At 54.1% G+C, this 14,257-nt stretch overlaps 2 protein-coding genes across 4 annotated transcripts in view; one reads left to right on the forward strand and one right to left on the reverse strand.

Annotated features, from left to right (window-relative positions):
• Positions 1 to 3,335, forward strand: part of SMARCD3 (SWI/SNF related BAF chromatin remodeling complex subunit D3) — a 28,850-nt gene extending 25,515 nt beyond the window's left edge. For both annotated transcript variants that reach the window (XM_081799828.1, XM_081799827.1), the window contains exons 5-13: positions 43 to 165; positions 416 to 511; positions 669 to 770; positions 981 to 1,142; positions 1,920 to 2,017; positions 2,178 to 2,313; positions 2,593 to 2,715; positions 2,835 to 2,936; positions 3,158 to 3,335. In XM_081799828.1, coding sequence (XP_081655954.1) covers positions 43 to 165; positions 416 to 511; positions 669 to 770; positions 981 to 1,142; positions 1,920 to 2,017; positions 2,178 to 2,313; positions 2,593 to 2,715; positions 2,835 to 2,936; positions 3,158 to 3,211 — 996 coding nt within the window. In that variant the 3' untranslated portion in view covers positions 3,212 to 3,335. The remainder of the gene's footprint in view (positions 1 to 42; positions 166 to 415; positions 512 to 668; positions 771 to 980; positions 1,143 to 1,919; positions 2,018 to 2,177; positions 2,314 to 2,592; positions 2,716 to 2,834; positions 2,937 to 3,157) is intronic.
• On the reverse strand, positions 16 to 9,180 carry CHPF2 (chondroitin polymerizing factor 2). Of its 2 annotated transcripts, XM_031038371.2 has the most exons (7): positions 9,090 to 9,179; positions 7,350 to 8,666; positions 6,363 to 6,927; positions 5,581 to 5,763; positions 3,116 to 4,917; positions 2,586 to 2,736; positions 16 to 2,332 (listed from the first exon to the last, which is right to left on the reverse strand). In XM_031038371.2, exons 2-5 carry the CDS (start codon positions 7,628 to 7,630, stop codon positions 3,610 to 3,612), a joined length of 2,337 nt encoding a protein of 778 aa, XP_030894231.2. In that variant the 5' UTR covers positions 7,631 to 8,666; positions 9,090 to 9,179; the 3' UTR covers positions 16 to 2,332; positions 2,586 to 2,736; positions 3,116 to 3,609. The 2 variants fall into 2 exon arrangements, with proteins under 2 accessions (XP_030894231.2, XP_006742718.2); XM_006742655.3 differs by having other exon boundaries at positions 7,350 to 9,180.
• Positions 9,181 to 14,257: the final 5,077 nt, after the last annotated feature.

Below are 14,257 nucleotides of genomic sequence, written 5' to 3' on the forward strand. Positions count from 1 at the left end.
GCACACAGCGTTGGCTCTGTACTACACTCTTTATTTCTACAGCAAAAGCGGAAGCTGCGTCTTTATATCTCCAATACTTTTAACCCTGCGAAGCCCGATGCTGAAGATTCTGATGGCAGCATTGCCTCCTGGGAGCTGCGGGTGGAGGGGAAGCTCCTGGATGACGTACGTCCTGGCCCAGGTCTCTCCAGGTGTCCTGGGGTGGGTATGGGGCTGAGCTGAGGACAGACGAGATGTCTGCACCCTGGGTTAGGGAGTCAGCCCCGGCCAGGGGTGGGCGGCCTGAAGAGACAGTCCAGGTGCAGAGGCCTGCTTCTAACCGTGCTGCCCTACCCAACCAGCCCCATCCGCCCCCGACTCATCCTGCCCCCACGGTCCCTGTCCTGCCCCCACGGTCCCTGTCCCTCTCCCACAGCCCAGCAAGCAGAAGCGGAAGTTCTCTTCCTTCTTCAAGAGTTTGGTCATTGAGCTGGACAAAGACCTTTATGGCCCCGACAACCACCTAGTTGAGGTAAGACCCAGACCTCTTCTGCCCGGGAACAGCCACCTTTCCACAGACCACCGTCCCTCAGCCGCACGGAGTCCGGAGCAGGGACCACCTGAGCGCCCCTGGGCCCAGCAGCCCACATGGGCCAGTGAGGTGACCCAGCTGTCCTCCCCCTGGGCAGTGGCACCGGACACCCACCACCCAGGAGACGGATGGGTTCCAGGTGAAGAGGCCGGGGGACCTGAGTGTACGCTGCACACTGCTCCTCATGCTGGACTACCAGGTCCGTGGCCCTCCCCCCACACCCTTGCTCTTCGGGCAGGCCTCGGCTTCAAGGGAGCGCACCCCGAGGGACCCCATGCTCTTCCCAACCTCACCTTCTCCAGAGGCATGTTTCCCAGGAGCCCAATCATCACGTCCCCCAGTCCCAAGCTGCCTGGCCCTGAGCTCTTCCCACTCCCTCGCTTTTATTTTCACGGCCATCTTTTCCCAGCCTCCCCAGTTCAAACTGGATCCCCGCCTGGCTCGGCTGCTGGGATTGCACACACAGAGCCGCTCAGCCATCGTGCAGGCCCTGTGGCAGTACGTGAAGACCAACAGGCTGCAGGACTCGCATGACAAGGAATACATCAATGGGGACAAATACTTCCAGCAGGTACCCTCTCCCCTGATCTCAGGGGTGTGGGGGGCCGGCAGAGGTCCCAATAGGGGAGGTGCCTCGACTAACGGCAACACCCCCCTCCCCCACTTCTAGATTCCTGGGTATCACAAATGGTAAGCAGGGTCCTAGCGCAGGCCCAGCCGTGGCGTAGCTCCGCGCCGCAGCCCATCCCTTTTAGCCAAGCCAGTTTAGAAAGATCTGGAACCTTAAAAGGCCAACAGTTTGGGAAACATAGTATTCTTGGCACTTGGGAGTTGGGATCCCTGGGTTCTAGTCCTGGATCCAGACTCCACCAAAGTAGAGATTATTATTCGTAAAGCTGTTTAAATAAACACGGCAGGTAAACCTGAGGAGTCAAATAGCAGTGGGTGTTTACTGAGCACCTGCCGTGTGCCAGGCACTGTTGCAGCGAGTGTGGGCTCACCCACTTAGTTCTCCCAACCACCCTGGTGGTTACCATCCCCACTCTGCACTTGAAGAAACCGAGGCCTGAGAGTTCAGGGGCCTGGCCCGAGGTTGTGGTGTCAATGGAAGAGGCAGGATTTGCACCTCGGCGGCCACAGACCCAGAGCTGGTGCTTTCGACCACTGCACCGCACAGCCCACGTCCTTGTCCTCACTCCACCACCGACACCCACGTCCCCGGCCCAGCAGCACTGAGGAGTTAGACTTGCTCTTGGCGTCTTGTGGCCGTCCCAGGACGGAAGGATCTAGGGCTGTAGTTACACTCTTTTCAAGCAGGTGAGATTGGTCTCTTTCTCTCCTGCTTCAGATTTTTGATTGCCCGCGGCTGAAGTTTTCTGAGATTCCCCAGCGCCTCACAGCTCTGCTATTGCCCCCTGACCCTATTGTCATCAACCACGTCATCAGGTGAGGCCCCAGCTTGCTCCTCAGACCAGGGAATCATTGCAGTCCTGCCCTCCCTCTTCCCCCCGCCCCGATTCCCTCCCACCACCACCGCATCTGCCCCTGGGACCCTCTGGCCTCTGTGGGAGCAGCGCGGATACCAAGGGCTGGACTTCCCTGGCAGCGTGGACCCGTCGGACCAGAAGAAGACGGCGTGCTATGATATTGACGTGGAGGTAGAGGAGCCACTGAAGGGACAGATGAGCAGCTTCCTCCTGTCCACGGCCAACCAGCAGGAGATCAGTGCTCTGGACAGTAAGGTGGGGCCAGAGCCCAGAGCTGGAGTGGGACATTAACCCCGAAATGACAAAATACAGACAAGAAATGAGAACACAGGCCTATGGAGAGATGAGGGGGGCAGGTGGCCCTTCCCTTGCTACTTAGAGCTCTGCCCATCCCCCCTTCCCCAGGCCTGGACCCCAGGGATTGCCCTTCAAAGGAACAGCAGCAAACCCCTCGCCCGCTGGCCCCCCTCCTCCTTCCCCTTCTCTCCCGCATCACCATGGCCAGGTGAAAGCGTCTTTTTTTCTACCTTTTAGATCCATGAGACGATTGAGTCCATAAACCAGCTCAAGATCCAGAGGGACTTCATGCTAAGCTTCTCCAGAGACCCCAAAGGCTACATCCAAGACCTGCTCCGCTCCCAGAGCCGGGACCTCAAGGTGAAGGGGACTCAGGGAGCACTGGATGGAAGAGAAGCATATTGGGAAGACAGTAAAGGTGGTTACACAAGGGCTGGAGGGGGTCCGGGCTCTGGGCTGACCCCGCTGCTCCCTCCCAGGTGATGACAGATGTGGCAGGCAACCCCGAGGAGGAGCGCCGGGCTGAGTTCTACCACCAGCCCTGGTCCCAGGAAGCCGTCAGCCGCTATTTCTACTGCAAGGTGTGGACGGGCCCGTGTACCTCAGGCCTCCCCACCCCCCAACTCCCAGAGAAGCCTCCCTTCCCAGCCCTGTCAGCGGCCCTTGCCGCTCCACCAACCCCCTCACCGCGCAGGGGCCCTCCCTGCCCCCAGATGCTCTTCCAGGGTGGCTGGGTGGTGGGGACTGGCCTGTCACTCACCGGCAACAGCGTAACCCTGCTACTGCTCTTATTTTCCTCAAGATCCAGCAGCGCAGGCAGGAGCTGGAGCAGTCGCTGGTTGTACGCAACACCTAGGAGCCCCCGCGAATGAGCCCGCTGTGGGCCTCCGCGCCCCGGGCCCTGGCCCCCCGGGGCTCTGCCGCACTCCTCTGCCACCTTCTGGGTGAGGCAGGGGAATGATTAAAGGTCATGCATCTGAGAGCAGACTTGTGTGTCATTGGCAACTGGGGAGGAAGGACAAGGGGAAGGCGGTGGGTCCCTCTGGGAAGACTGCCCACCCCCTCCCTCAGAGTCTTCTCTTTACTCCGTTTCCCCTAGACCTAAAAACGGTTTGGCAGAAGACACTTTTAATAACATTTATCTTATTAAAAAAATACAGCACAAGCTCTCCGTCTGTCCGTCCGTTTTGCCTTGCCCCGCCGGGGCCGCGGCCGAGAGGGGAGCCGCACGGAGGGCCAGGGCCCCGGGCCGAGCTAGGTGCTGTTGGCCTGCTCGGGCTCAAACAGCGCCACGGCGAGCTGCGCCCGGCCCCCCAGCCCCTCCAGGTTGCTGAGGCGGCAGCGGTGGTAGAGCTCCTCGCTGAGCCGTGGGCTACAGTCCCGCAGGGAGAACTTCTGCACCAGCCCTGGCTCCACGGCCCGGAAGAGGTGGAGCCCTGAGAACCGGAGGAAAACATCCATCACCTCCAGCCCCTCCAGGGCTTCCTCCTCTTCCTGGCCTGCCAGTTCACCGGCCAGCCGGGCTCGGGCCGCCAGGTAGTCGGCGTTGTAGAAGCAGCCCTCCGCGGACGCCTGCCGGTCAAACCTGCCTCCTACGGGAGCCCCCCGGGCAGGGTCGGCACCGGGAGGGGACGGGGGGTCAGGGCCGGCTCCCGGGGGCCCTGGCGGAGATCTCTGTGGTGCCAGGGCAGGGTTGAACTCCTGGAAATGCACCGGGAAGAAGGCCTGCCAGCCAGAGATGGCGTTCATTCGGCAACGGTTGAGGACTTCGGGCCCGGGCCTGGTCCACACGGTGGTGAGGAAGAAGAGTGTGTCCACGGGGTGCTTCTTAGAGACCACGTCCATGAGCCGCACCTGGGAAGGGGCCTCTGCGCGCACGGCGAGCCAGGCCAGCCTGGTCCCCGGGTACCGTCGCTCTAACTCGGCCGCTGCCGCCTTCACCCCAACGAATGGGTCTGGGGCCCCTCGGCCACCTTCCCGGGGTCCGTAGACCAGCAGCAGGGTGAGCAGCGCGTGGTCTCGTGGCTCCAGGACACCGGCCGCAAAGGCCTCCAGGAAAGCCAGGGCTGCGGCGGCTTCGGCCGCCGGGAGCGGCAGCACGAGCTGCACGCGGGTGGCCTCCGTGACATAGGGCATGGGCAGGATCTCCACCCGGCTCAGTGGCCGCAGCAGGCTGACCCTGCGGGCCAGGGCCCGCCGGTGCCCGCGCTGCGTCACGGCTTCCAGCAGGAGGTCCAGGGTGTACTCCATGCCCCGCGCCGGGTCGAAGCGCCGATAGCCGTTGAGCAGCCGCTGCTTCTGAAAGCGCAGGCGGGGCTCGTAGCGCCGATTTAGCTGCTCCAAAGCAGTCTCCACGGCGTCACCCACATCGGCCCTGCTGGCCCCCTGCAGTGGGCACTTGGGGGACCCGTCTGCACAGGAGAAGGTATGCTGCTCTGTGAAGTAGTCCCAGCCCAGCACCTCAAATCGAGAGTGTGGTGTGAAAGGGGCCGGGAGCCCGATGGGCCAGCTCAGCCCGGCCTCGCCCTCGGGGGTCAGCACGGTCAGGTTCTGGATCTGAGCCTAGGGTGGGAGGGACGCACAGTTAGGGCCCTCTCGGGAGTCAGGGCCCGACCCGACCCGGCTCTAGCGTCCTGGGTTCTGAGCTCTGTCCTGACTCTGTCAACACGTGGTGAGGTGCCCCCGGGCTAATCGTTTCATCCCCTTTCCATTCGTGTCTGTAAAATGCAGAAAGCATGTGAATCCCACACACCTTATACAGTTGCTCCGAGAAGGAAGAGGTGGGAAATGTGCTTTTGCAGAGGTTAAAGCCCCGCTGCCTTTCTCTCCCATACCCACAGAATACCTTCTTCATGACCGAACCTTCGCTTTCACCTGCATTCCACCACTCACAGCCACGATCCACTGGAGCATTCTTCCACGTCCACCCTTGGGCTTTTTAAGGACAGTGCTAGAAATCCAGGGACTTCTAGGCTTCTGCGTGCCCAGTGGAGGGGCACTAAAACAATCGTGTCTAAGCGCTGTACTGAGCCCTAATCCTCACAGCGCACCTGCAAACCCTTTTAACTCCATCCAGGTCGGGCCAGGAGCTTCTCTTACGATTGACCTGGGTGCCCATGGGCCCCTTCTCCTTGGAGAGGTTTACACTTAGGTGTGGTCAGCCTCCCCGCTCACCCAGCTGCCCACTCGCTGGGAGCTGACCTCCGTCCGCGGCCCCAGGCTCACCTGCAGTTGCTCTATCTCGCCGTACGCCCGCTCTAGCTCCAGAGCACTGAAGCGCTTATGCAGCCTGTACATGAGGGCTCCCTCGGAGACGGGGTGCACTGCGAAGGCACTCAGGAAAGCCGAGCTCCCCTCCTTCTCAGGGTCCCTATTTTTGGCCAGTTCAAATGAACGATACTGCTGCCCCTAAAGGGACCAATCAGATCAATCAAAACCACGCACGGAGGGCTGCCTGTCCCCACCACCCCTAACCGGACTCCGCGTTCACCCCTGTTGCTGCCACAGAACGGCGGGGGGGAGCAGGAGCTCACTCCAGTGTCCCCTTAAGCTTGGCCCGACTCTCACCAGACTTGGGAAAAAAGAATGTGAAGTAGGCAATTAAGGATGCCCTCTTTGCCCAAAGAACCGCACTGTTTGAAGAGAATGAAAGCCATGAGCCAGAAAATGCTCCCCGACTCTGGTTTACCTTACTTCTCCAGGACAGTGGCCATCTCTAGGACATTCCCAGGTCGTTTATGACTGTGCGTGTGTCCGGGGAGGGGGCAAAGGGCATGGGGGGCAGATGGGAGGAGCTGGTGAGTAGGGGCACCTTTCTAGCTTGCCCAGAGGGTCCCTGACAAGATGCCACTTTTGACAGCCCGAGGGTTCTAAGCCAGGGTCAGTGGCTAGGAAGGACAAAACCCCAACGCACTGCTGGGAAGGAGCCAGCAGCACCCACCCTGGAGACCAATCACGCAGTCACTACGAATTGTCGGGGACCGAGATGGACTTGAAAGGGCTGTCACCTGGTGCTGGGAGACACAGCCGATGCCCAGAGAGTCGATGAGGCAGCGGCCAAGCCACTCATCGGGACGGGCACTGAGAATGTCTCCTCGGCAGCCGTCCAGATGGGGCCGCAATCGAAGCAGGAGACTCCGTGACAACAGGTAGCCAAAGCCCCCGTGGCAGTACTGGGCCTGCTCGCCCGCGCCAATAAACTCCTCGGCTCGGCCCAAGTACAGGTCTTGGTTGATGCTGAGGTGGCCAGCAAGGGCTGCCAGGCGGGGGGCCTGTACATACGTGTCATCCTGCATGATGAAGAACCAGTCGTAGTCGGCCCCAAAGTGTGTGTGGAGATGGCGCAGGGTCTCTGACATGAGCCAGGCTGGCCGTTCGTCCCCGTGAGACACCACCTGCATTCCTGCAGGAGTCCGCGCCCCTCGCTGCCCCGTGAAGTACAGTAATCGGGGGAAGTGGTGGGCCACTGTGCGGTTGACAGCCACAGCCAGAGTGGACAGGGTAGCCCTGGAGGTCAGGACAGCCACCAGCAACCGCTCCCGAGAGCCCAGCTCTGTTTGGATATACCGAGTCCTGCGGAGGGACAAACAGGCCAAGGGTCAACTCCTTAATCTTTAGGAGCCCAGTTTGTCCAGCATATATGTCGCTCTAGGAATGCAGAGAGGAGGGACCTCCTCGTTGATATTAATGAGCTACTCCAGTGAGCATCCACTGACACTGGAATTCATTTGAGGAGGGGTCTACTAAGGATGGACTGGATGATTAGGTGGTTAGATGCAATTCCTGCCCTGTTTAAGAACATCCAACACAAATTTAACACCAACGGGCAAGACTTTCTTAAACCTGAGAAGGGAAAAATAGGAACAAACCATGATGGGTAATAAGGCAAAGAATTGTTCTAGGAGGCTAACACTGATCACCAGTGAAGGCAGAGGCAAGGCCTTAGAGCCGCGCATAAGTGGGGTCCGGGGACCATGTACACACACAGCTCTCACCTGAGCACCTTCTTATAGGGCTTGTTGGGATCCCTGTAGTAAGGGACAATCCGGGGTTTGAAGTCTTCATCACTTTGGTCGAGTCCAGTTCTTGAGTCTGGATTATGTGGCACTCCTGGTTCCCCCACAGCTTCTACACAAGGATCTTCTCCCTCACCCTGGATCCAGGAAACCCGCAAGAGGCTCAGGCTGCATCCCAGAGACAGCCCTAGGATGAGGGGCAGTGCTGGTCGAAGCACAGCCAACAGGGAGCTCAGTCGCATGGTGGTAGGCCCTGCCATACGTATGCCCCAGAGGGCACGGCTTCAAGGATCAATCAATAGGTTGGATGGGTATTAGGCCAATAGTAGGCCTGCAGTTTTTAACCAGGAAACCTAGGGTCAGTGAAGGCAACGACAGAGCAAGCTGTGCTTGCTTCCAGGCCCAGCATCCCCAGGAAGCGTATGGCTGGGCTTCAGTCCTCGAGGTGCCAGATTTAACCCTCAGTCTAAATGGCAAAACATATTAGAGTCAATTTCACCCATTAACGGGATTATGGTCTGTCTTCCAGAAAGAGGAGGGAACAAAACTTAATCCTGCCAAATCTAACCCAAAATGAAGGACTACACACATCTGTAGACCGGATCTAAGTCGATACAGCAGCAGCTGATACAGAAAGGGTTGGGGAAAAGCACATACTCCATCAAAGTAACAGCCTCAACAAGAGCCTTCGTCAGCTCTTTTTCAAAGAGCACCTGGCTGAGGGCACGTTTCTCACTCAATTCACTGAAGGGGCTGCCGACTAGCTATTGAAGACTAGCTACTGAAGGCCAGCACGGGGGAAGGGTTAAGGGCCTCTTTTCTACTCTACTCCTGAGTGTTAAGGAAACACACAGCTACTAGAGTAACCCCTCCTCCCAGGCGAGAGTGGTCAAGAGCCTCTGCCATGGTGCGCAGTTCTGCCCACCCACAGGAGGTGGACAGAGACGTGACTCAGCACTGAGAGCCTCTCAGAGGAGCACAACGGCTGATGGAACCATGCTGCGGGGCAATTCTTCTCTGAATCCCAGCTGCTCAGAGGCTGGTGCCGTCCACCTTCTTCTGAGAGGAGACAGGAAGCGAATGACAGTAACTCTGGCTGTGTAAGAGCAATTCAGCGTCTGGGTTTACCGGGGCCCCAGGTACCCAAGCCAAACCAAAGTGGGAGGACGAGAAGCAGCTAGAGACGACACCGGGATCCTGTGAAAGCAAACGGAGGCTCGGCTGGCTTCGGACGTGACCGCTGCCAGGACGAGCGCCGCCGCTCTCCCGCTCAGCGATCAAAGACCAAGTCCAGTCCTAGAAGGAAGGCCCAACGCGAGTTTTAGCTGTTAGTCTCGAAACAGAAATAAAACCGGCTGCGTCACGGAACTGTCGAGGAGGGGCTGGGGGACTCAGCTCGGTTTGTTCGGGCGGAGGGAATGGAGGTCGCGGCTGGGCGAGGAAGGCAAAGACCCCGTTATCAGGCCCGTCGGCGGGGCAAAGGCCCTGCCTGCGCCAGCGGGCGAGGGACAGCAGGCACACCCGAGTCCCACAGGCGGAGGCCCTGCAGCAGGGCCAGGGGAGGCGGCGGACCGGTAATGGGCAGCCCGGTGTGGCCGATGCGGCCAGCGCCGTCCTGGGGAGCAGGGGCGAGGGCGTGGGGTGGGACCTGCTCCTGCCGTCGGGAGCTGCGCCCCTGTCGCCCCTGCAGGGGGAAGGGCGGGGAAGGGGGAAACAGACCCCGGTGCCCGGCCGAGGCGCCCGCTCCGCCGCTGCAGCCGCTGCCACCTCACAGCCCGGCCCGCGCCTTCCTCTTCCGCTCGCCGTCAGTCCCGGTCTCTATGGTGACAGCATCCGGTCGCTCGCCCCGCCTCCGCCCCGGGTGGTCTCCCCGCCCCTTCCGCGCACCGCGCAGCCGCCGCGGGGGTGACGTGGCGGCCCGGCCAGGCACCGGCTCCGAAGAAGAGGCGTGCGCCCCACAGACGCTAGTACGGGTGGACCGGGAGGCGCTCCGCATCTTCAAGCTCAACTTTTGTCTGCCTTAGAAATAAAATGTCCTTCGCCTCAGTGGGCGCGGTTCTGCCTCCTCGACGACTTCTCCCGATGGGCTTCGGAACCCCATCGTCCACTGAGTTATTTCAGAAATGTTGTTTGCCTACCAAGTTGCAGGCCAGCATTGAAAGTATTGAGTGAGGGACGCCTGGGTGGCTCAGCCATTTAAGCGTCTGCCTTCGGCTCAGGTCATGATGGCAGGGTCCTGGGATCGAGCATCGGGCTCGTTGGTCAGCAGGGAGTCCGCTTCTCCCTCTGCCTGCTGCTCTTCCAGTTTGTGCGCGCGCTCTCACAAATAAATAAATAAAATCTTGAGGGAAAAAAAAGAGAGAGAGAGAGAGAGAAAAGAAAAGAAAGAATTGAGTGAACAAGTGGTGGGCGAGGCGGGCATGGTCCCTGCCCTCTGGGAGCTGAGGGTTGAGAGAGACAGACATTAAACACACACTGACATACCAAAAATATGAACAGGTAGAAAGGAAATCACAACCTGTCATAAGTATCATTGCAGAAAGTAGAGACCAGCAGAAAAACATGACAGGAAGAATTAAATTAGATTGGGAATTTGGGAATGCTGAGATCCAAAGATTGAGTAAGTTACCTAGGCAAAAAGTGGAGAGGAGTTTTCTGGGCAAAGAGCAGAGCACATAGGACCTGAAAGAGGAAAGACACTGCCCTAGAGAAGAACTGGGAAGGCCAGGGCCAGCTAAAGTCCGATGAGAGAGGCAAAAATAGCCCAAGGGAAGGCTGGAGGGCTGGCCGGGTCTTCCAAAGAGCACAACAGGTTTCCAACAGGGAAGGCACATCCCTAATAGGCAATTTGCAAGTGTATGAGGGGGGCAATCTCGTTTTATGGTTGAGGGGAGGAGCCAAGCATGCTACAAATCCTGCACTTTGCAAGACTGTCACACAAGAGGAAATCACCCAGCCCACACAGCTTTCAAATGTTCTCCTAAAAGTTCATGTAAGTGGAAAAAAAAGTTATAATTAACTAATCCTTGAACCTGTGTTTTATTTTTCAAAACATTTTATTTATTTATTTGGCAGAGAGGGAGAGCACAAGCAGGGGGAGCAGCAGGCAGAGGGAAAGGGAGAAGCAGGCTCCCCGCTGAGCAGAGAGCCTGATGTGGAGCTCAATCCCAGAACCCCAGGATCATGACCTGAGCCTAGCCGAAGGCAGACACCACCCAGGCGCCCCAAGAGCCTGTGTTTTATATATAAAAACAAAGTAATTTTGCAGGGTTGTAATATGTGCAGAATTTTCAAGGAATGTATCATGTAAATGGAAGGAAGATAATACTTTGTTTCATTCAGGAATTTACTAAGTTACTATTTTGGAGAACTGTATCACAGACAGCAGTGTCCTCCTGGCGTTCTGTCTGTATTTGTACTGTCACGTTCAAGGTGATCCTATATGCAGGTACAAACATATGACTAATTATGTTTTCTAGCATAGTGAAATAACAATTACTGGCAAGTCCCTCCTTTTTTTCTGTTATGGTTAAGACACAATAATTTTTTTTTTTTAATTTATGTGTGTAGTTAGGTTATATCATCTATGAACTTTATTTCAAAATAGTAAGGAGGTGTTATTAAAAAAAAGTTTGCTATTAAAAGGGAACGTTGGGGCTGGTAGAGTTAAGAACCATCATTCTAGGAAGTATATAAGATAGAAGTTACCAGCATTTGTTTTCCTTTTTTTTTTTTAAAGATTTTTTATTTTATTTATTTATTTGAGACAGAGAGAATGAGAGGGAGGAGGGTCAGAGGGAGAAGCAGACTCCCTGCCGAGCAGGGAGCCCGATGCGGGACTCGATGCGGGACTCGATGCGGGACTCGATGCGGGACTCGATGCGGGACTCGATGCGGGACTCGATCCCGGGACTCCAGGATCATGACCTGAGCCAAAGGCAGTCGCTTAACCAACTGAGCCACCCAGGCGCCCCTAGCATTTGTTTTCCTTTACTGTGTTTTGGTCTTTATCCTCAGTTAGACTGCAATTTGATCTCCCCTGAGCAACTGGCATATAATAAGTGGTAAGTGAATGATTTGTTAGAATAGACCCTGGGAAGCAGAGTAGGGATGCTTACCTCGACTCTGGAAGATACAGGTTCCAGACCAGCATTGTCCAACAAAAATATAATGTGAGCTGTATATGTAATTTAAAATTTTCACATTTTTAAAAAGGAAAAAGAAACAGATGAAATTAATTTTAATATTTATTATATTATTAAACATATCAAAATATAATTTCAACATGTAATCAATATAAAAAATTGAGATATTTTACATTTTTTCCCACGGACAATCTTTTTCTTTTTTTTTTTAAATTCCAGTATAACATATAGGGTTATACTAGTTTCAGGTGTACAATATAGTAATTCAACAATTACATACATTACTCAGTGCTTGTTATAAGTGTAGTCTCTCCTTTTTCTTAAGATTTTATTTATTTATTAGAGAGAGAGATGGTGAGCAAGAGCACAAGCGGGGTGAAGGGGCACAGGGAGAGGGAGAAGCAGGATCCCTGCTGAGAAAGGAGCCGGATATGGGGCTCCATGGGGGGGAGGGAGGGGGGGAATGGGGGGGCAATGGACAGGATTGAGATCATGACCTGAGCCAAAGGCAGACGCTTAATGACTGAGCCACCCAGGTGCCCCCTGATAAGTCTACTCTTAATCCCCTTTACCAGTCTCACCCATCCCCCCACCCACCTCCTCTCTGGTAACCACCAGTTTGTTCTCTATAGTTAAAAGTCTGTTTTTTTGTCTTCCTTTTTTTTTGTTGTTCATTTTTTTTCATAAATTCCACACATGAGTGAAATCATATGGTATTTGTCTTTCTCTGACTGACTTATTTCGGTTAGCATTATACCCTTAGATCCATCCATGCTATTGCAAATGGCAAGATTTCATTTTTTATGGCTGAGTAATATTCCACTGTGCATATATATCACATTTTCTTTATTCATTCATTATCTGTGGACACTTGTGTTGCTTCCGTATCTTGGCTATTGTAAATCATGCTGCAGTTAACATAGAGGCACATATATCTTTTCGAATTAGTGTTTTTCTTTTCTTTAGGTAAATACCCAGTAGTGGAATTACTGGATCGTATGGTAATTCTACTTTTCATATTTTGAGAAACCTCCATACTGTCTTCCACAGTGGCTGCACCACTTTGCGTTCCCACCAACAGTACATGAGAGTTCCTTTTTCTTCATGTCCTCACCAACACTTACTTCTTGTGTTTTTTATTTTAGCCATTCTGACAAGTGGGATGTGGTTTTGATTTGCATTTCCCTGAAGATTAGTGATGTTAAGCATCTTTTCAGGTAACTGTTGGTCATTTTCTTTGGAAAAAGATCTGTTCATGTCTTCTGCCCCTTTTAAATTAGATTATTCAGGGGGTGCCTGGGTGGCTCAGCTGTTAAGCATCTGCCTTCGGCTCAGGTCATGGTCCCAGGGTCCTGGGATCGAGCCCTGCATCAGGCTCCCTGCTCTGCGGGAGGCCTGCTTCTCCCTCTCCCACTCCCCCTGCTTATGTTCCTTCTCTCTCTGTGTCTCTCTTTGTCAAATAAATAAAAATCTTAAAACAAAATAAATTAGATTATTCAGATTTTTTTGGTGTTGAGTGTATAAGTTCTTTATTTTACTTATTAACCTCTTATTGGATATATCATTTGCAAATATCTTCTCCCATTCGGTGGGTTGTTTTTTTGTTTTGTTTATGGTTTCCTTTGCTGTGCAGAAGCTTTTTATTTTGGTGTTGTCCAATAGTTTAATTTTGCTTTTGTTTCTCTTGCCGAAGAAGACATATCTAGAAAAATGTTTCTACGGCTGATGTCAAAGAGATTACTGCCTATGTTCTAGGAATTTTATGCTTTCAGGTCTTACATTTAGGTCTTTTTTTTTTTTTTTAAAGATTTTATTTATTTACCTGACAGAGAGAGATACAGCGAGAGAGGGAACACAAGCAGGGGGAGTGGGAGAGGGAGAAGCAGGCTCCCCGCAGAGCAGGGAGCCCGATGCGGGACTCGATCCCGGGACCCCGGGACCATGACCCGAGCCGAAGGCAGTCGCTCAACCAACTGAGCCACCCAGGCGCCCTTACATTTAGGTCTTTAACCCATGTTGAGTTTATTTTTCATGTATGGTGTAAGAAAGTGGCCCAGCTGTTGCTGCTGCTGCTGCTTCTTCTCCTCCTCCTCCTCCTTCTTCTTCTTGTTTTTGCATGTAGCTGTCCACTTTTCCCAACACCATTTAGTGAAGAGACTATCTTTTTCCCATTGCATATTTTTGCCTCCTTTGTCTCCACACACAGTCTTTGAAATTGATGGTTATTTTACACTTACAGTCAATTCAGACTAGCCACATTTCAAGTGCTCCACAGCCATATGTGGGTAGGGACTACCACATTGAACAACACAGTTCCAGACCCTTCTTGGTTACTAAGTTTCTAGGTAATTCTGGATGAGACATTTCCTTCTTTGGGTCTCAGTTTCTTCATGTTTTACTTTATTTTTTTTTAAGTAGGCTCTACGCCCAACGTGGAGCTTGAACCCATCACCCCGAGATCAGGAGTTGGACATTCCACCAACTGAGCCAGCCAGGTGCCCGTTTCTTCATATTTTAAATAAAGAGCCCAGACCAAATGTTTTTTCTTCCAGCACTGACCTGTGATTTTTTCAAACTTAACCAGTTCTTTTCTTCTCCTCTCTTCCCACATCTCTCTCACTCTCTCCCTCCCATTTTCCCAATTCTTTCTCCCCCATACCCAGGTCTGTTCCCTGCAAAAGATCAGAACCTTAGGTGAGAATGGCAGAAATTCTACGTGGCCAACAATTTTTCTAAGCCACT

The sequence above is a fragment of the Leptonychotes weddellii genome, chromosome 12 (genome assembly GCF_054177405.1).
Source record: "Leptonychotes weddellii isolate Sample4059 chromosome 12, ASM5417740v2, whole genome shotgun sequence".
Taxonomy (NCBI): Eukaryota; Metazoa; Chordata; class Mammalia; order Carnivora; family Phocidae; genus Leptonychotes; species Leptonychotes weddellii.

Coding starts and splice junctions, on each gene's coding strand:
- CHPF2 (XM_006742655.3), bottom strand. CDS start 7,630: ATGGCAGGGCCTACCACCATGCGACTGAGCTCCCTGTTGGCTGTGCTT. Junction 5,764..6,362: donor GCTGTGTCTCCCAGCACCAG/GTGACAGCCCTT, acceptor TGGTCCCTTTAG/GGGCAGCAGTATCGTTCATT. Junction 4,918..5,580: donor GCGAGATAGAGCAACTGCAG/GTGAGCCTGGGG, acceptor CTCCCACCCTAG/GCTCAGATCCAGAACCTGAC.